The 22,367-nt window shown below is 40.8% G+C and overlaps 2 protein-coding genes across 2 annotated transcripts in view; both read right to left on the bottom strand.

Moving 5' to 3' along the window:
* Positions 1-3,931: 3,931 nt before the first annotated feature.
* LOC122941988 (olfactory receptor 6-like) lies at positions 3,932-4,855 on the bottom strand. The gene has a single exon (XM_044299484.1). The coding sequence runs from the start codon at positions 4,853-4,855 to the stop codon at positions 3,932-3,934; it is 924 nt and encodes a 307-aa protein (XP_044155419.1).
* A 233-nt stretch (positions 4,856-5,088) lies between these two features.
* Positions 5,089-22,367, bottom strand: part of LOC122941987 (olfactory receptor 11L1-like) — a 72,464-nt gene continuing 55,185 nt past the window's right edge. The window contains exon 2 of the mRNA XM_044299483.1: positions 5,089-5,105. Within this exon, the coding sequence (XP_044155418.1) occupies positions 5,089-5,105 (17 nt within the window). The remainder of the gene's footprint in view (positions 5,106-22,367) is intronic.

Genomic DNA, 22,367 nt, shown 5'->3' with positions numbered 1-22,367 from the left:
TTGGGCTAAAGAACACAAGGAATGGACATAAGACCAGTGGAAATCTGTGCTTTGGTCTGATGAGTCCAAATTTGAGATCTTTGGTTCTAACCACGTGTCTTTGTGCGACGCAGAAAAGGTGAACGGATGGACTCTACATGCCTGGTTCCCACCGTGAAGCATGGAGGAGGAGGTGTGATGGTGCTTTGCTGGTGACACTGTTGGGGATTTATTCAAAATTGAAGGCATACTTAACCAGCATGGCTACCACAGCATCTTGCAGCGGCATGTTATTCAATCCGGTTTGCGTTTAGTTGGACCATCATTTATTTTTCAACAGGACAATGACCCCAAACACACCTCCAGGCTGTGTAAGGGCTATTTGACAATGAAGGAGAGTGATTGGGTGCTGCGCCAGATGACCTGGCCTCCACAGTCACCGGACCTGAACCCAATCGAGATGGTTTGGGGTGAGCTGGACCGCAGAGTGAAGGCAAAAGGGCCAACAAGTGCTAAGCATCTCTGGGAACTCCTTAAAGACTGTTGGAAGGCCATTTCAGGTGACTACCTCTTGAAGCTCATCAAGAGAATGCCAAGAGTGTGCAACGCAGTAATCAAAGCAAAAGGTGGCTACTTTGAAGAACCTAGAATATGACATTTTCAGTTGTTTCACACTTTTTGTTATGTATATAATTCCACATGTGTTAATTCATAGTGTTGATGCCTTCAGTGTGAATCTACAATTTTCAGTCATGAAAATAAAGAAAACTCTTTGAATAAGAAGGTGTGTCCAAACTTTTGGTCTGTACTGTACATGACAACCTCTTTCTAACGAAGCTAGAACCAGCCCTGTACCTCACATGGATGCAGAAATCTCCCCATTAATTTGTCCAATTGTTCTGATCGAATTAATTCTAGCTTTCAGCTAATGGACGTGTCTTTTTTTGAGCAGGCACCTTGGCTAAATGCGCGTGGTCAGCGATCGCCGCAAACTGCAGGTCAATTCAGAACTGCAGTTTGCAGGCTTTTTATGGTGCGGCGGTGGCGGGTGTCGGTGTCATCGGGTCCCCGTGGGGCTGTAGGGGGGACCCGATCACATGAAAGGCAGCGCCATGCCTTCCTGAGGCATCGGCGCTGCATCCCTGTGCTGAGCCTGTGAGATCCAGGCCCCTGGATCTCACAGACCGGAAGCGGTATGAGTAATACACTGTATTACCAATGCATTCCAATCCAGAAGTATTGGAATGCATTGTAAAGGATTAGAACCCCAAGTGGGACAAAAAATAAAAGTGAAAAAATAAAGTTTTTTCCCCCCCAAAATTAAAAGTTTCAAGTAAAAATAAACAAAAACGTCATTTTCCCCAAATAAAGTAAAAAAATTGGTAAAAAAAAATAAAAAGAAAAGTTGACATGACCTAACCCCTCAGATGAACACCGTAAAAAATAAAAAATTAAAACTGTGCTAAATAGAACACTTTTTTTGTCACTTTACATCACAAAAAGTGTAATAGCAAGCGACAAAAAATTTATATGCACCCCAAAATAGTGCCAATCAAACTGTCATCTCATCCCCCAAAAACTGAAAAAACTATGGCTCTCAGACTATGGAAACACTAAAACATGATTTTTTTTGTTTCAAAAATGAAATCATTGTGTAAAACTTACATAAATAAATAAAATGTATACATATTAGGTATTGCCATGTCCGTGACAACCTGCTCTATAAAAATACCACATGATCTAACCTGTCAGATGAATGTTGTAAATAACAAAAAATAAAAAAATCTGTGCCAAAACAGCTATTTCTTGTTACCTTGCCTCACAAAAAGTGTAATGTAGAGCAACCAAAAATCATATATACCCTAAAATAGTACCAACAAAACTGCCACTCTATCCCGTAGTTTCTAAAATGGGGTTACTTTTTTGGAGTTTCTACTCTAGGGGTGCATCAGGGGGCTTCAAATGGGACATGGTGTAAAAAAAACAGTCCAGCAAAATCTGCCTTCCAAAAACCTTATGGCATTCCTTTCCTTCTGCGCCCTGCCGTGTGCCCGTACAGCGGTTTACGACCACATATGGGGTGTTTCTTTAAACTACAGAATCAGAGCCATAAATATAGAGTTTTGTTTGGCTGTTAACCCTTGCTTTGTAATTGAAAAAAAATTAAAATGGAAAATCTGCCAAAAAAGTGACATTTTCCATTATTTCTTGTGGAACACCTAAAGGGTTAACAAAGTTTGTAAAATCAGTTTTGAATACCTTGAGGGGTGTAGTTTCTAGAATGGGGTCACTTTTTTGGAGTTTCTACTCTAGGGGTACATCAGGGGGGCTTCAAATGGGACATGGTGTCAAAAAACCAGTCCAGCAAAATCTGCCTTCCAAAAACTGTATGGCATTTCTTTCCTTCTGCTCTTGCCGTGTGCCCGTACAGCAGTTCACACCCCACATATGGGGTGTTTCTGTAAACTAAAGAATCAGAGCCATAAATATAGAGTTTTGTTTGGCTGTTAACCCTTGCTTTGTTTCTGGAAAAAAAAAATATTAAAATGGAAAATCTGCCAAAAAAGTGAAATTTAGAAATTGTATCTATATTCCATTAATTATTGTGGAACACCTAAAGGGTTAACAAAGTTTGTAAAATCAGTTTTGAATACCTTGAGGGGTGTAGTTTCTAGAAAGGGGTCGTTTCTATTATGTAAGCCTCACAAAGTGACTTCAGAGCTGAACTGGTCCTTGAAAAGTGGGTTTTTGAAAATTTCGGAAAAATTTCAAGATTTGCTTCTAAACTTCTAAGCCTTGTAACATCCCCCAAAAATAAAATGTCATTCCCAAAATGATCCAAACATGAAGTAGACATATGGGGAATGTAAAGTAATAACTATTTTTTTTTAGGTATTACTATGTATTATAGAAGTAGAGAAATTGAATTTTTTTTTAACTCCATTTTACCAGTGTCAGAATAGCCTGGATAAGTCAAAGAGTTTTAAAGTTATTCACACATAAAGTGACACTGGTCAGATTTGCAAAAAATTGCCTGGTCCTTAAGTTGAAATTGAGCCCGGTCCCTAAGGGGTTAAGAAATACACGTTGAACTGAAAATCTGCTCAATTAAATGAATATGTTATGATACATGGAGTCCACCAGACAAGTAGCCACTCTTTCTAACAGCTCTGTGTCCTAATATAGCAGACAGCCCAGTACCAGCAGTAGTTTACTTGAATATACAGTTGGCTACTGGGTATACTGTTGTCTGATTTAGGAAATAGTGACATAAAGGGGTCATCCCTCAAAAAATATTGTTTAGAGTTAAATCTAGCCTATAATTAGAAGCATTTTCTGTATTTACATTTATTTAAAAAATGCTTCTTCCCCTAGCTAATCCTAGATTTACGTTAGAACAGCACCACCTACTGTTTCTATTAAACAGCCCTTCTGTGTCCACCTCAGCAATTACAGTAACAATATCATATCACTTGCTCAGTATCTCCTCTGAGAAGCAGAACAGATGGTGCAGTTTTACAGGCAGCTGGCTCACCACACCAGGGATCTGTCTGCATACACGAAGGAGCAGAGAGAGGCAAGAATGTCCACCTCTGGACATTTGCTGAAGTGGACACAGAGAAAGACTCTTTAATATAAACAACAGGTGGTGCTATACTAACATTATTCCTGGAATATCTGAAGATATAAGTATTTTTTCAATGCATGTAAATAAAATAAAATAAATCTTTAATTGTGGCCTATGAGCAACTATTTAACAATGAGCAATACGGTAGTCTTTATTGGAAAACAATCTGGAATCAGTTACATTGAAACTACAATCTGCATTATGTTATAGAGAAGAATGAACTGAGCAGATTGATATTTATGGGAAAAGTTTAAGTATAACTTCTTTTAATTCATAAATTGTAACGCAAGCAGATGAGGTTGTTAAAATCTGTATGTGGTTTTGTTATTGAGCAAACATTTTTATAAATGCCATCTTTATATCTTGGTTTCGGAGGCTATATATTATGGGATTAATCAAGGGGGTAAATAAAGCATGTAATAGGGAAACAATTTTATTAATGAGTGAGGAATGTCCTACAGATGGGATCATGTATTTTGCTATTAGTGTCCCATAAAATGTGACCACAACAATAAGATGAGAACTGCAGGTAGAGAAGGTTTTTTGTTTGCCAGTTGTAGATGGTATCCTAACTATGGTGAGGAAGATATACACATAGGTCACAATGTTATAACCACAAGGAAGGATAAATAGTGGAATAGAAAACAGAAAGATTTCCAGTTCTACTAGAGAAGTGTCTGAACAAGAAAGCTTCTGAAGAGGAGAAATGTCACAGTAGACATGGTCAATGATATTGTCATAACAAAAATCAAAGTTTGATATAGGAAAGACTCCTGAAAGATTAAGAGTAAGACCCAACAACCATGGCCATAGTGACAGACAGGTGTTGTGCCTAAAGTCCATGATAGTACAGTATCTTAGGGGGTTGCAGATGGCCAAGTATCGATCATAGGACATTGCAGAAAGAAGAAAACATTCAGTAATAGTTGTACCACTGTATAAGTATAATTGTGTGATACAGCCAACATAACTCATCTTCTTCCCTCCAAACAAAATGGCTACGAGCATGTTAGGAACAATGTTTGAGGAAATTGCAAGGTCAGAAAAGGAAAGATGACAAAGGAAGTAATACATGGGGCACTGAAGCTTGGTGTTGACTGAAACAAGCACAATAAGCATAAGGTTTTCTACAACTGTAAAAAGAAAGATGACCAAGAAAAGTATAAAGAATACAATATTGAATACATGGAGGTTTCCAAAACCCAACAGAATGAATTCTGTCACTCTTGTTTGGTTCATTGTAGACATGATGTTAAGTTCAAGCCATTGATTTGCAGTGTATCCTAGGTGGAGAGAGGTCATCAAAAGTTATACAGGTCATAGAAAACAAAAAAACTTTTGTGCAATTAGCGATAAACTAATTCTATACATTCAATAGAATACATTTATGGTTAATGATGTGTAATGCAATAGTAATAAACTATACAGAGAAGTCCAGATATGCACGATCTACCTGACAAATTTGCTGCTGTTGTTTGTCTCTATGGCATTGTAACATCTGTGTAAGGAAACAAAGGTGAGGAAGAATACAGAGTTATCGTTTAAGACCACTGCCAGCAAACTCTGCTACCTATTTTCCTACATCTAGGTGTTTATCAGAGCTGATTGGACTTGCCTGCTGGAGACCCCTATTACATCTGCAGAGTAAGGTGGCAGGTGCAAACTCATAGGTAGCAGACCCATCAAATGCCAAAGAGTAGCAGGAGTGTAAAACAAGCAAGAGTCTTAGCCAGTAGACACTATAGAAGCCAAAACAGCAGACAAGGGGTTAAATCAGACACAAACAGAGGACTTTAAGCAAAGATATACACTTAAAGCCTGACCATTAGTCAAGGGTTTAACAGAAATGTAGCAGGAGCCAACACAAAATCACAGGCAAAAGAAACAGAAGACTTAAATTGCTCGCCTATCTCTGGGACTGGCTGGCTCATACATAGGTTGACCAGCCAGAGCTTAGCTGGTCAGCATTGCAATCCTCCTTCAACAACCGTGGCTCGATATATTCCTGACAGTGTCCCCATTCTATGACCCTTACATTTAGGGTCAGGTTTAAGTTGAATTTTTTTATAAAAAGAACAAATCAAACAATCTCCATGTACAGAACAAGCTGGTAACTAAAAACAATATATTTATAAATAATAGTTACTAAAAAGTCATATGTAAGATATACATATTTGCTATCAATCTAATTGTACTAACATAGAATAAAGCCAACCTCTTTATATGTATTGTAAGTTTAAAGATTTTTTTTTTAGTTTTTTACCATTTACCCCAGAAAGATTTAAAGGGAACCTATCAGGTTTGTTATGCTGCCCTATCTGGATGCTGATTTCTGTGGTTTATCACTTATATGTTGAAGTACAACAGATTTGAAGGTACTTTCTCTGCCCCCCCCCCCCCCCTAGTCCTCCAGGCACTGACTAATTGATAGATGTTTCCCTTTGCATAGCAATAGGGAGTCATTTGTTAAACGGAAGCTGGAGGGTGGGGTAAGTATGTGCATCATGAATATCATAGGACTCCTTGCTGGATGTGCATAGCAAAGATTAAAATGTAAATTCTCAAAAACTATTGCACTTTAACAAACAAGGAACAGGCTGCTGAAATTAGTGTGCCACTTTTCCAGAGAGGGATACTTTTAACCTTGAATCCCAGGCCGATTTTTGCATTTTTGACGTGTCATTTTCTGTGCTAATAACTCTGGAATACTTTTACTTATCCAAGCCATTTTGAGATTGTTTTCTCATGATATATTGTACTTCATGTTAGTGATACATTTGAGTCAATATGTTTACCTTTATTTATTTTTAAAAAAAATTGCAACCACTGCTGATGGATTGCAGGGTGGTCGTAACCATGGAAACAATCATTGTGTAATGTGATGGAAAAATGAATTAAGCCAGCAGTGGTATCTGTTCACCATAGAGTTCCATTGTAAATAAAAACATACGTTGGTTAAGGTAAACGTTTTTTTTCTGGACTCTGCACGATACAAAAGCGTAGTGTGCTACACTTTTGTATCCTTTCCAACGTATAAGTTAAACGGATGGCAAAAATTTTATGTAAAACCACCCTAAGATGTGTTTGTACATGAAAATAACAGCATATATGACCATTGTATGACTTGTATCCTGAAGTTTTACTTTCCCCTCTTTGTAGGATCCATCTTTCTCAGTTGTCCCTGAGCTCAGTATGTGGATTAGCTGCTATGATGTCTCCTATACACTGCACATATACAGAAATAGGATTCTGCACAAAGCTTTCTCTGTATTACAGAGAATCAACATAAGGGACACCATGAGCCAGCACTGGGATGAGATAGAAGATTTACTAGAAGCAACTGCAGTATTTATATGTATCTCTCTCTCACTCTGCTCTCTCCTCCTTCTTCCCTTTCATTTATAAACTGCTCTCAGAGAGCATCTCGCAATCCATCTTCATCTCTGCCTCTCTGAAAGCAGATTTTGCCAGTAAATTGCGAGCAAGCGTTTCTGTAGGAAGCTGGGGGAGGAGGAGTGGAGTTTGATAGAAAGTAGAAAAAGAGGCTTTTTTTTTTTACAAAAAATATATATTACAGAGTATTTTTACCACTTATTCTTTTAATTTATGGGGATAAAAAGGAAATTATTGATCTACAGGATGGCGAAAGTGCTGTAGGGACCCACAAGAAGGAGTTGGTGGATAAAAGGGATATGTTAAGAGTTTCTTGGTAAACTCAAAGGGCAATTTCTGAAACAAAGAAAGCAGTATTACAGTGGATGCTTTGTAATAGTGTGAGAGTTTAGGATATCTAGCTCTCCATCTTACCTGTGAGCTGTCAAGGTGCCATGTGGAATATAGGGTTGTCCTACCTTTAAAATAAAAAACTATATTTTTTGGTGAAGGCACAGAGACTATAAGAGTCCATTGATAGGGAGAGTAAAAACCATATGGGGAAATTTATCAAATTGGTTAAAAGCAGAACTGGCTTAGTTGCCCATAGCAATCAGATTCCACCTTTCATTACTCACAGTTCCTTTGGAACCAGTTTGTAGACCAGTTTGATAAATCTCCCCCAAAGATGTTTAGGTTGGTCATTTTAGTAGCATAAGTTCTGCCTAGCCAGAAAATTGTTTTTGGGAACTACCAGGACATCAAACTAGTATCAGAGCATAACATACTGGGTACTTAGTAGTAAAAAGGTTCTTGTATAAGGGGTGGGGGGGTATGCAACCTCCTAGATGATCTAGGTGCTTTGTGGAACACTAAAACAGGTAAGAGGACTGTTGCGCACAAGTGGTATACCAGGTATGTAGATTTTGATTATTTCAATGTCTTTACTATTTATTTAAATCCACCACTAATGGTAAAGAATTTGAGATTAAAACCTATCTCAATTGCAACACAAAAAATGCCGTGTACCTGATTACATGCATGGATTGCAATATGTGGGATGTACATCCAATCAAATAAAAACGAGTCCACAAACACATCTCTGATATGCCCTACCATAAAAGCCGCAGTGTGTCTGCGGTCAGTTTGCACTTTTGCGGTTCATCATGGTGGGGATACGTCGGGTTTGAGGGTACAGGGCATTGAGAGGAGGAAATTGTTGAATCGGGAGGCGTACTGGATGTTCCAGTTAGCCACATGCTATCCTGAAGGGTGTTTTCAATTGCACCTTGAGTACCCGAACCACGTGATTTTCTGATTACTTGTCAGGTGTGGGAAGGGTATTTGAAGTGCAACCATTTGAGTTGTAATTTTATGTCATGATGAAGGACCTAAATTGATAAAAGTCTGAAACGCGTTACATATCTGTGTACCTCAAGTTTTTGATAGCCATTGGAATAATGTTTTCATCGTGTACACCTGAGCTGGACTTGACAAGCTTTTTTGAGCTTTACTATTTATAGTATGAAAGTATAAGGGATCACTCAAGGATATCACCTTAAAAATCTGGAGTGGATTATTACTTCCATATTTGAACATGTTAATACAGGTATATAACCATAGTATTTATCTTACACTTATAAATACTATGGTTATATATTGAAATGTTTAAATATGGAAGTAATAATCCACTCCAGATTTTTCGGGTAATATCCTTGAGTGATCCCATATATGAACATGAACTTTTTGATTTGGATGTATATTAATATGTTAAATAAGTGATAAAAATTCATTTGCCTTGTGACATCTATATATTTTTATTTTTAACAGTGTTGAGCGAGCATGCTCGGCTGAACTGCTATTCGGCTCGAGCATCGCTATGCTTGGCACATCGCAGTGTTCGGCCGAATACTGCGTGTGCTCGAGTACAATTGAACACAATGAAAGTCAATGGGAGACCTGAGCATCAAACCAGGCACCCCCTGCTCCGAAGAAAAGAGGGTGTCAGGTTCACAAAAAAAAAGGTTAGAAATTGATGAAAACCCCATCAAAATGTTTTGAAAACAGCATTAGGAGGATGGCTGGATGCATCTTGGACTCCCATTACCTCTGACATGCAATAGACAACCACACAAAGGCTATATGCCAGGTATGTGCAAGCTAACAATCTATCCATGAGACAGATACAGTCAGCATTATCTGGGACAATTATTTCTTATTTTCCAACATACAAATAATACAAAAAATACAAATCAAGAATTAAAAATCTAATACATTAATCCACTTCCTCACTTTCCATATCCCTTCTGCATCAACCTCCCCTTTCCTTTTTTATCCCACAGATAACACACACATATAACTTCCCTTATACCATTCATACACTATCTCTAACTGTTAATTCTTTCATTTTAAACACCTATATATTTCTTACATCCCACAATACTTCTTTTATACAAGCCAACAACCACAACACTCTCCTTCACCCCATAACTCATACCTAAACCAAACAAAGAATTCAAAGGACAACAAACTGATCCCAGTTATTTTTTTTCATAAGGGTCACAACTCTTCTAATCAACTCTCTTGCAAACTTACAATTCCAGAATAGATGTACAATACTCTCACTTCCACAACAACCCTCCCTAGGACATACATACATCACTTACTAATCCATGATTCCTCTGAAACTCTTTTACTGGTAACACCCCATGTAAACTCTGCCAAACCACTTCACTCTGTCTATTCATTAACCCATCCATCCTAACTTTCTTCCATACCTTCTCTATATCAGCACCTCCTACCATATTTATTCCACACTCCATCTCTTTGCACTCTATTATCCTGTATACCAAACTTAATACGCAACATTCTCACATCTACACCACATAATTCATACTTGTCCAAAAACTTATACCATACTGGCACCCCAAACGAAATTGGACATCTGAAATCCCTTCAACTGTATCAAGTAGGTTCCAAAAAAATATCTATATATACATGAGCATTTCATCTCTATCTTAACTATCTTTAGTAAAAACAAAATATTAAATCCAAAATATACCTCCATATTTGGAAACTCCAAACCTCATTTACTTATGCTTTTAACTAATACTTCCCTCTTGACTCTCTCCATTTTCGATCCGCATAGGGACACAAACAAAATTCTATTCAGATTTCTCAACATCATATAATCTAGTGGAAAAACGATTGCAGTATACAAAAAAATAGGCAAGATAGCACTTTTAATCACCATTATTTTACCAAAAAAGGACAAATCCCTCATCCGCCAAAAACTCAATTTTTTACTTTTACCTTCACCCCTTCCCAACTGTCCTTCCCTTCACATTTTTCATCAAATTTCACACCTAAAACCTTAATAGAACCTTCCACCACGCTAACTCCCACATCTCTCCCAAGCACTCCTCCAAAAGCTTTACATGCACTCCTATTCCAATTCACACGAAAAGCAGATGCTCCACAAATTATAGACACTAACAATTTCACCCGTCCTACTGAACACTCGGAATCACATAACACACACACACACACACATCATCCATATAATTACTCACCTTCCATTAACTCCCACCACCTCCTGGTATTTGCACTTCATGAATCATCTTATCTTTCCTTAACAAACACAACAATGGTTCAATAACACAATAGGTGACAATGGGCACCCTTGCCTCACCAATGAAAACACATTTACTCTTCTACCTATACAACGATTCAACAATACTCGACTAAAAAATTCCATCAAACATACTTCTCACTTTCCACACAAACTCAGTTGGAAATATCATTCTTAACCCCTTAAGGACCAGGCTCATTTTCACCTTAAGGACCAGGCCATTTTTTAGCAAATCTGACCAGTGTCACTTTATGTGTGAATAACTTTAAAATGCTTTTACTTATCCAGGCCATTCTGAGATTGTTTTCTTTTTCATCATATATATATTGTACTTCATGACACTGGTAAAATGGAGTAAAAAAATAATTTTTATTTATAAAAAAATACCAACTTTACCCAAAATTTTAAAAAATTAGCAAATTTGCAAGTTTCAATTTCTGTACTTTTATAATACATAGTAATACCTCCAAAAATAGTTATTAATTTACATTCCCCATATGTCTACTTCATGTTTGGATCATTTTGGAAATGCTATTCTATGTTTTGGAGACTTAACAAGGCTTAGAAGTTTAGAAGCAAATCTTGAAATTTTTCCGACATTTTCCAAAACCCACTTTTTATGGACCAGTTCAGGTCTGAAGTCACTTTGTGAGGTTTACATAATAGAAACCACCCAAAAATGAACCCATTCTAGAAACTACACCCCTTAAGGTATTCAAAACTGATTTTTACAAACTTTGTTAACCCTTTAGGTGTTCCACAAGAGTTAATGGCAAATGGAGATAACATTTCAGAATTTAAATTTTTGGGCAAATTTTCCATTTTAATCCATTTTTCCAGTAACAAAGCAAGGGTTAACAGCCAAACAAAACTCAATATTCATTACCCTGATTCTGTAGTTTGTAGAAACACCCCATATGTGGTTGTAAACTGCTGTACGGGCACATAGCAGTGCACAGAAGGAAGGGAACGCCATATGGTTTTTGGATTGCAGATTTTGCTGGACTGGTTTATTTACGCCATGTCCGATTTGAAGCCCCCCCGATGCACCCCTACAGTAGAAACTCCAAAAAAGTGACCCCATTTTGGAAACTAAGGGATAAGGTGACAGTTTTGTTGGTACTATTGTAGGGTAAATATTTTTGGTTGCTCTATATTACATTTTCTTTAAGGCAAGGTAACAAAAAATAGAAATTCTGAAATTTCATCTCCATTTGCTCAGTTTTGAATACCTTAAGGGGTGTAGTTTCTTAGATGGAGTAACTTTTTGGGAGTTTCTACTCATGGGGTCCATCAGGAGGGCTTCAAATGGGACATTGTGTCAAAACACCAGTCCAGAAAAATCTGCCTTCCAAAAACCATATGGCGTTCCCTTCCTTCTGTGCCCTGCTGTTTGGTCATACAGCAGTTTACGACCACATATGGGGTGTTTCTGCAAACTACAGAATCGGGGCAATAAATATTGAGTTTTGTTTGGCTGTTAACCCTTGCTTTGTTACTGGAAAAATGGATTAACATGGAAAATTAGCAAAATAAATTGCTGTTTTGGGACCGTTTTTATTTTTTGTTATTTACATCGTTGATCTGACAAGTTAGATCGTCTACTATTTCTAAAGATCAGGTTGTTACGGATGTGACAATACCAAATATGACAACTTAATATAGCATTTTTGAAAAAGAAAAAAAAATTTGTGTCTCCACATTCTGAAAGCCATATATATATATATTTTTTTGGGTGACTGTCTTATGTAGGGGCTCATTTGCGGGATGAGATGTCTGTTTGATTGGCACTATCTTGGGGTGCATATGACATTTTGGTTGCTTGCTATTACACTTTTTGTGATGTAAGGTGACAAAAATGGCTTTTGACACTATTTATATATTTTTTCTTTGCTGTGTTCAGCTGAGGGGTTAGGTCATGTGTTACTTTTATAGAGCAGGTTTTTATGGACTCGGCGATACCTAATATGTATACTTTTTTTTATTTATTTAAGTTTTACACAATAATATCATTTTTGAAATAAAAAAATCATGTTTTAATGTCTCCATAGTCTGAAAGCCATATATTTTTTTTTTTTTTTTTGGGCGATTGTCCTATGTAGGGGCTAATTTTTTGTGGGATGAGATAGCGGTTTGATTGGTACTATTTTGGGGGGAAAAATGGCTTCTTTGACACTGTTTTTATTCAATTTTTTTAGGGTATTTACCTGAGGGGTTAGTTCATGTTATATTTTTATAGAGCAGTTTCTTCTTTATTTATTTTACTTTAACACAATAACAGCATTTTAGAAAAAAATTATAAATCATGTTTTTGTCACCACCAGACATCTGAGAAGCTCTGACAGACGTCTAGAACCTCCTCCTTGCCATGGTCTTTCAGAGGGATTGAAAGATGCATTTGCCTTTCATGAGAGGCCTACCTCCTTGGACTCTGCCATGTCTCGGGCCGTTCGTATTGACAGGCATCTTAGAGAGAGAGGAGAGATCACTCCTTCCTGTCATACTCAATCCCAGGACAGTGTGGCGGTCTCATTCTGTGCACAGGGGTCTCAGTCGCTGTCAACACCTTCTGAGCAGGAGCCCATGCAGCTAGGTTTGATTGCCTATAACAATAGAAGATTCAGCTCTCATAGGAAGGTTTGTTTCTGTTGTGGAGGTATAAATCATTTGGCAAATGTTTGTCCCTCTAGGAGATTCAGGCAGTTTTTTGAGAGTAATAAAGAAACAAAAAGGAAAAAATCCTTTAAAAATGTTCCATCTGTTACCATTGGCAAGGTTGATGCGGAAATTTAAGGTTTTCCGTTTGCTTGTAGTTCCCGTTTTGTCCTACCTGCCAGGGTGGCGCTAGAGAGCAAGAACATTTTTTGTGAGATTTTTGTAGATAGTGGAGCAGCTGTCAATCTCATTGATAATCAATTTGCTATAACTCATGGTTTCCAGGTATGCACTTTGGGAAAGGATATACCTGTTTTTGCTATTGATTCCGCTCCACTTTCTCAGAAATCATTAAAGGGCATAGTTCACAATATCCGTTTGATTGTGAGTGATGCTCATGTTGAGGATGTGTCATGTTTCGTCCTTAGCGGGTTGCCTACTCCTCTAGTGTTGGGGCTACCCTGGCTCACTAAACATAACCCCACCATTGATTGGCAAGCGAGGCAAATAAATGGTTGGAGTGACTTTTGCAGAGAGAATTGCCTCACGACATCTGTTTCTGAGGTTTCTACTAAGACTGTACCATCTTTTCTCTCTGAATTTTCGGATATCTTCTTTGAGAGTGGAGTTCAGGACTTGCCCCCGTACAGGGAGTACGATTGCCCTATTAATCTCATCCCAGGCGCCAAGCTGCCTAAATCTCGTTTATACAATCTCTCCCAACCTGAAAGGGTCGCTATGCGTGCTTATATCTCTGAGAGTCTGAGAAAGGGACACATACGACCCTCGAAGTCACCTGTTGCCGCTGTTTTTTTCTTTGTTAAGAAAAAAGATGGTTCTTTAAGACCATGTCTGGATTTCAGGGAGCTGAACAGTATCACAATTCGTGACCCTTATCCGCTTCCTTTGATCCCGGACCTGTTTAACCAGATTGTTGGGGCTAAAGTTTTTTCCAAGTTGGATCTAAAAGGGGCATACAACCTGGTCAGGGTCAGGGAAGGAGACGAATGGAAGACGGCTTTCAATACCCCTGAGGGCAATTTTGAGAATTTGGTTATGCCTTTTGGTTTGATGAATGCTCCAGCCGTCTTTCAGCATTTTGTGAACAGCATTTTTTATCATTTAATGGGGAAATTTGTATTAGTGTATCTGGATGACATTTTGATTTTTTCTCCTGATTTCAAAACTCATAAGGAACACTTACGTCAGGTCTTGCTCATCCTGCGGGAGAATAAATTGTACGCTAAACTGGAGAAATGTGTGTTTGCGGTTCCAGAAATTCAATTTCTGGGGTTTCTTCTCTCCGCTTCTGGTTTTCGCATGAACCCCGAGAAGGTCTGCGCTGTGCTTGAGTGGGAGCTTCCTGAGAATCAGAAGGCGCTGATGCGTTTTTTGGGCTTTGCCATTTATTACAGGAAGTTTATTTTGAATTATTCCTCTGTTGTTAAACCACTCACTGATATGACTAGAAAGGGGGTAGATTTTTCCTCCTGGTCGGTAGAGGCGCGTAAGGCCTTTTCTAATATCAAGGAGAGTTTTGCTTCCGCTCCCATCTTGGTACAACCTGATATTTCTCTACCCTTCATAGTTGAGGTTGATGCTTCTGAGGTGGGTGTGGGTGCCGTCTAGTCTCAGGGTCCCTCTCCTGCCAAATGGCGACCGTGTGCCTTTTTCTCGAAGAAACTCTCCTCCGCAGAGAGAAATTACGATGTGGGAGATAGGGAGTTGTTGGCCATCAAATTGGCTTTTGAGGAATGGCGCCATTGGGTAGAGGGAGCCAGACACCCTATTACCGTGTTTACTGACCATAAGAATCTGGCCTACTTGGAGTCAGCCAAGCGTCTGAACCCGAGACAGGCCAGATGGTCTTTGTTCTTTTCCAGGTTTAATTTTGTTGTCACGTTCCGCCCTGGGGTTAAGAATGTGAAGGCGGATGCCCTGTCACGTTGTTTTCCGGGAGGTGGGAATTTTGAAGACCCGGGTCCCATTTTGGCTGAAGGTGTGGTGGTCTCTGCTCTTTATCCTGAATTAGAGGCAGAGGTTCAGGTAGCCCAGTCAGAGGCTCCTGATCTTTGTCCTCCTGGGAGGTTGTTTGTGCCTCTCGCTTTAAGACACAAGATTTTTAAGGAACACCACGATACTGTCCTTGCTGGGCACCCGGGGGCAAGAGCCACACTGGATCTCATCGCTCGGAGATTCTGGTGGCCGGCGCTTCGTAAGTCGGTTGAGGGTTTTGTGGCAGCCTGCGAGACCTGCGCTCGTGCCAAAGTCCCTCATTCACGGCCATCAGGTCCTCTCCTTCCCTTACCTATTCCTTCCCGTCCTTGGACACATCTGTCCATGGACTTCTTTACGGATCTACCTCGTTCCTCGGGGAAGACTGTGATTCTGGTGGTGGTGGACCGTTTTAGCAAAATGGTGCATTTCATCCCTTTTCCTGGCTTGCCCAATACTAAGACTCTGGCACAGGCATTTATTGATCACATTGTCAAATTGCATGGTATTCCTTCAGACATAGTCTCTGATAGGGGCACGCAGTTTGTTTCCAGATTCTGGAAGGCTTTCTGTTTTTGCTTGGGGGTTCGGTTGTCATTCTCTTCTGCTTTCCACCCGCAGTCGAATGGCCAGACAGAGCGCGTCAATCAGAATCTGGAGACATATCTGCGCTGTTTTGTGGTGGAGAATCAGGAGGATTGGTGTTCTTATTTTTTGGTGCATATGGGTTTCATCCGCAGTTTGGGACATTCTCGGGAGAGGGGTCTTCTAGTTTACCTGATGAGTACAGATTCTCCTCGTCTTTGTCATCTATTTGGCAAAAGTTTCAGGTTAATCTAAAGAGAATGAGTGAGAGATATCAGCGTGTGGCGGATAAGAGACGTGTGCCTGGTCCGGACCTGAATGTTGGTGATCTGGTGTGGTTGTCTATTAAGAATATCAAATTGAAGGTTCCCTCCTGGAAGTTGGGTCCTAAGTTTATTGGGCCTTACAAAATCTTGTCCGTCATCAATCCTGTTGCCTACCGTCTTGATCTTCCTCAGACTTGGAAGATCCATAAGTCCTTATTAAAACCTTATGTCCAACCCATTGTACCCTCGTCTTTGCCTCCTCCTCCGATTGTGGTTGATGGTAATCTTGAATTTCAGGTCTCTAGGATTGTGGATTCTCGTGTTGTCCGCGGTTCTCTCCAGTACCTCATTCATTGGGAGGGTTATGGTCCTGAGGAGAGGATGTGGGTCCCAGTGACGGACATTAAGGCTACTCGTCTCATCAGGGCTTTCCATAGGTCCCATCCTGAGAAGGTGGGCTCTGAGTGTCCGGAGTCCACTCGTAGAAGGAGGGGTACTGTCACCACCAGACATCTGAGAAGCTCTGACAGACGTCTAGAACCTCCTCCTTGAGGTTCCTTTGTTTTGCTTTCATTTTCTCATCTCGTTAGCCTCTCTCAGCTGTCATGTAGTTGCACCGATTGCATCCCTTTAAATCCTTTTCCCATAGTGCATGACTTTGTGGTTTATACAACTTCCTGGAGTGTGTGCATGCTGTTCCTACTTCTGAGTCTTCTACAAGATAAGTTTTGTTCATTTATTTGTGTTTTTCTGTTTGCTGGATCCCAGGTGACCCAGACTCCCGCCGTATCTAGTGTAGGGAGCCGGTGGTCGTGTCCCCTCGCTATTATAGGGTGTTCAGGTGTTATACAGTCGAGGTACGAGGATATGCGATCATCTACCATTGGGATTTTCGCATAGGCTGAGCAGTCAGGGAGAGAGCCAGGTCTGATGCAGGGCTCTCCCTTTTTGTTCCTTAGTTTTGGATCCAGTCAGTCGTATAATCATTTTGTGTTTTCTAGTTTCCTGCACACCTTCCGTGACAGTTTTAGTGTCTCCATAGTCTGAGAGCCATATTTTGTTTACTTTTTGGGCGATTGTCTCATGAAGGGGCTCAATTTTTGCGGGATGAAGGTGCCGAGTTGATTGGTACCATTTTGGCAAACATACGACTCTTTTGATCACTTTTATTACCTTTTTTGCGAAGTAAGGTGGGCAAAATTTCAATTTCATCATAGTTTAATTTATTTTTTATTTTTTGTGGCGTTCACCGTGCGGGGTAAGTAACATGACTGTTTCATAGATCAGGTCATTATGGACACTGTGATATGAAACATGTGTAGTGCATTTTTATTTTATTTTTTTAATCAGTGATAAGTGTTAAAATGTGATAAAAGTGATAAATGTCTTTATAATACAATACAGTATCCTATATAGTGTACTGTACTTTCACTTTACACTTAGTCTGATCAGACCTTTGCCTTTAGCAGAACTCTGATCAGTTTTAGCCTGTGAAGGCGTCCGGTTGCCATGGTAACCATCACCCGCTGCCACAATAGAGCAGCAGGTGATGGAGAGGGAGGGGGCCTCCTCTCACTGTGATCCCATCAAGAATCGGGGGCTAAAATGGCACAGCAGCTTCGGATGAGAGAGGGAGGGAGCTCCCTCCCTGTTATCCACTTCCATACAGCGGTCTCTACGGACCGCGGCATGGAAGAGGTTTAACGGCTGACATCTATGCCAGCACAGATGTCAGCTGTTTCAAGCAGAGTGTCTGATGCTCTGCTAACCGCTCAGCCATCCTGGAAATGAGAGGGGCCGGCACAGCCCGCCGGCACATAACAATGAGGGCTGCAGGGAGGGGGTTAAAAATTAAAAGATCTGTCATTTTGAAGTTTCTGATCAGAAACTTCCGAAAGCACTGCAAACTGCAGGTCTGAATTGACCTGCGGTTTGCAGAAATCGCCGATACAGGGGGGGTTCACAGGACTGATGATTTCAGCTGGCACTCTGTTTCGATCACCGCCCGCCACCCGGCGGTGATCAGAAATACACAGGGCATTCCTGTACGCCCTGTGTTCTTAAGTACGGGGACATCAGGGCGTACCTGTGTCCCCAAAAGGTTAACAACACTCTATACACAAACTTATGAGCCTACCTGTCATATGCTTTTTCAAAATCCAAACTTAACAAAAACACCTTCTTTCTCTCCATACAGTCCCACAAACAATCTCATAACATACACATATTTTCATGAATCCTCCTTCCTGGTATCGCACAACACTGTATCTCTAACAATCACTTCTTCCATTCAGTTTGCAAACATCTTTGCGTAAATCTTCTAATTGCAATTAAGTAACGTTATTAGTCGCCAATTCCTTAAAGTCACCTTTTTTCGGAATCAAGGTAATCATTCCCGACTACATACTATCAGCCATTTTTCCATTCATCCACATAAACTTATACAATGCTACCACATCAGTTCCTACCACATCCCACATCTTTCTATAGAATTCAACCGGAAGACCATCCTCCCCTGGCGTCTTATTTGCTACCATACTACTAACCACCCTACATATTTCGTTACTTGTTATAACACTCATAATTCCCACTCTCTTTTTCATTCAAGCACTTATCTATCACACTTAACACATCCCCTTCTGACCTTTCATCCCTCCATTTCTCAGCATACAATTCTTCATAAAATGTTGCAACTTCTTCCTTCACTTCTTCTCCACCTCATTACCACTCTGATTATAACATACATTTATGCACTGCCTCTTTCCAAATACCTTTTTAAAAAACAACTGTGCATTTTTCATTCTTCTCCAAATTTTAACATTTTTCCCCATTAATTATACTTCCTTTTTCGATCAAAAATTGGAGTTGAGCGTACACCTGGATGTTCGGGTTCGACGGGTTCAGCCGAACTTCACAAAAAAGTTCGAGTTCGGGACCCGAACCCCATTGAAGTCAATGGGGACCCGAACTTTTGAGCACTAAAGTGGCTGTAAAAATGTTATGGAAAGGGCTAAAGGGCTGCAAATGGCATCAAAATGTGGTTAAGAGCATGACATGACTTTAAATAACATAAAATACGTAGATAAATAATAATCTTGATCTAGGAGGACAAGGTCCATATGGAGTAGGAGGTTAAGGAGGCGGTGGATATGGTGGTGTAGGTGGAAGCAGCGGTGGAGGAGGAGGAGGTAGCCTACACTGCTTTTTGGTTTTAAATTTTTATTTTAATTTTTTTTAATTAGGGTACACCCCAAAACATTGGGAAATATAACCTGTGATAACCCCCTCCAGTCATGCTAAACACACGTTTAGACAATACACTGGCTGCAGGGCAAGCCAGCACCTCCAAGGGGTAAAGGGCAAGCTCAGGCCATGTGCCCAATTTGGAGACCCAGAAGTTGCAGGGGCTGACCCCTGTCAGTCAGTTCGTGTAGGCGTGTGCATACTTACTGCCCCACCATGTCACACATCCCCGTGATGTTCACGATCCAATTTGATGTCTGCTCTATCAACTTTCGATGTTCTTTTCTGCGCCTACCATGATGATCACGGGTGACGGGGAATCAGTGTTCCAGGGACCCTGAGAAAAGGATACCACATGCAAGGGAGGTCAATGGATGAAATTTAATTGTGATTGAGCGGAAATGTGGGAGAAGCTATTAAAATGGAATTTTGAGGAAATTAGGGGGCGCGCAGCAATTACCCACTCCTGACTCGGGGAGGTAGTGATGATAAATAACAATACAGGACTCTTAAGATGCCCTGTTATTGGAATGATCAATAAAAAATTATAGGGAATGTCACTGTGGTATATTTGATTTGGAAACGTTAGCCAGGAGAGGCCCTGCTGCCGCTTTGTTGACTCTAGATAACTTCTGCCTGATCGCACGTCCCTGTGACGTCTACCATCCATTTGCATATCTTCTCTATCAACTTTCGATGTTCTTTTCTGAGCCTACCAGGTTGATCACAGTTATCGGCGAATCAGGGTTCCACGCCGGAGAGGGAGCGTGAGAAAGAGAGACCACATCCAAGGGAGGATTAATTGTTTCAAATTTAAAAATAATAGAGCGGAGATATGGGACAAATGATTAAAGCGTAAAAGTAGGACAACTTTTTAAAGTTTAAGCATTGAATGAAAGGATGTGGCGTGCATCAATTAATGAAGAATTTCTTAAATCTTATTCCCTGTCAACAATGCAGAGCAGGTGTTTCTATCTGGCAAAATTAGAAAAATGTCGCCTGACAATGTAACAGACGATTTTTTTTAATTTATGTTCCTGTCACCTATGTAGAGGTGCCCCTGACATCCACCATCCATTTGGATATCTTCTCTATCAACTTTCGATGTTCTTTTCTGAGCCTACCATGTTGATCACGGTTATCGACGAATCAGGGTTCCACGCCAGAGAGGGAGCGTGAGAAAGGGAGACCTCATCCAATGGAGGTCAATGGCTGCAATGGGATGAAGCGGAAATGTGGGAGAAGCTATTGAGGCGCTAATGTGGGACAAATTATTGAAGCGCAGATGTGGGAGAAGTTATTGAAGCGCAAATGTGGTACAACTTGTTAAAGTTTAAGCATTAAATGAAAGGAGGTGGTGCGCATCAATTAAAGAAGAATTTCTGAAATTGTATTCCCCGTCACCTATGCAGAGCAGGGGTTTATTCCAAAGTCCAAAATTGTAAAATGTCAACCCAAGAATGTTACAGAAAAATTACAGAAATGTATTAACCTGCCTACTTGGTAGAGCAGGGGTCTATGACAGAAAATAATTGTTTATTGTCACCCGAAAATGTAAAATAAAAATTATTGAAATTTATTAAGCTGTCAACTAGGTAGAGGAGGGGTATATTACACACAAAAATTTGTGAATTTCACCTGAAAATATAACAGTCTTATTTTTTTTTTAACCTTTCTACTAGGTATAGCAGTGAAAAACTCTACAAACCAAATAGAGTACAAAAGTACCGTATTTTTCGCCCCATAAGACGCACTTTTCCCCCCCAAAAAAATCGGGGGGAAATGCCCCTGCGTCTTATGGGGCGAATGCTGACAATTTAACATCGCTGGATGCGATGTAGAGTGAGCTGGGGCCGGGGGAGGGACTGGGAGGAGGAGCTGGGGGCCGGGAATAGCGGCGGGGCGGTGCAGTCAATGTACTATAGCCCCGCCGGTATACTAATATTAAATGTCTTACTCAATTAAATTGTATTATATATGCCCCCTCACTCCTATATTGCTAATCGTACCTTAAATCCTATTCCTAGGTGCTGTAATGCAGGCCGGGCGGGCGGCAGCGTAACTCCTTGATGTCACGTGCCTGCGCCGCCTACTTTATGAATGAAGCAGGCGGCGCAGGCAAGTGACGTCAGCGAGTGACGCGCCGGCCGCCCGGCCTGCATTACAGCACCTAGGAATAGGATTTAAGGTACGATTAGCAATATAGGAGTGAGGGGGCATATATAATACAATTTAATTGAATAAGACATTTAATATTAGTATACTGGGGGCGGCGACGGCGGGGGGGGGAGGGCGATTGGGCGGGTGGTTGATCAAGCTGATCCGTGGATGGCACAGTTAGGGGGGGGGGTCTGTGGATGCCACTGTTATGGGCTGGGGGGCTGTGGATGGCACTGTTATGGGCTGGGGGGCTGTGGATGGCACTGTTATGGGCTGGGGGGCTGTGGATGGCACTGTTATGGGGTGGGGGGGTCTGTGGATGGCACATATATAACAGTGCCACCCACAGATCCGCCCGTAACAGTGCCACCCACAGATCCCCCCCTGTAACAGTGCCATCCACAGATCCCCCCCCCCTGTAACAGTGCCATCCACAGATCCCCCCCTGTAACAGTGTGTCAGTCATCCACAGATCCCCCCCATAACAGTGTTCGTCATCCACAGATCCCCCCATAACAGTGTCCGTCATCCACAGATCCCCCCCTGTAACAGTGTGTCAGTCATCCACAGATCCCCCCCGTAACAGTGTGTCAGTCATCCACAGATCCCCCCCATAACAGTGTGTCAGTCATCCACAGATCCCCCCATAACAGTGTCCATCATCCACAGATCCCCCCATAACAGTGTCCATCATCCACAGATCCCCCCATAACAGTGTCCGTCATCCACAGATCCCCCCATAACAGTGTCCGTCATCCACAGATCCCCCCATAACAGTGTCCGTCATCCACAGATCCCCCCATAAGTGTCCGTCATCCACAGATCCCCCCATAACAGTGTCCGTCATCCACAG

The sequence above is a fragment of the Bufo gargarizans genome, chromosome 6, assembly GCF_014858855.1.
Source record: "Bufo gargarizans isolate SCDJY-AF-19 chromosome 6, ASM1485885v1, whole genome shotgun sequence".
Taxonomy (NCBI): domain Eukaryota; kingdom Metazoa; phylum Chordata; class Amphibia; order Anura; family Bufonidae; genus Bufo; species Bufo gargarizans.
The sequence above is the reverse complement of the archived record's forward strand: the minus strand, read 5'-3'. Positions and strand labels throughout refer to the sequence as shown.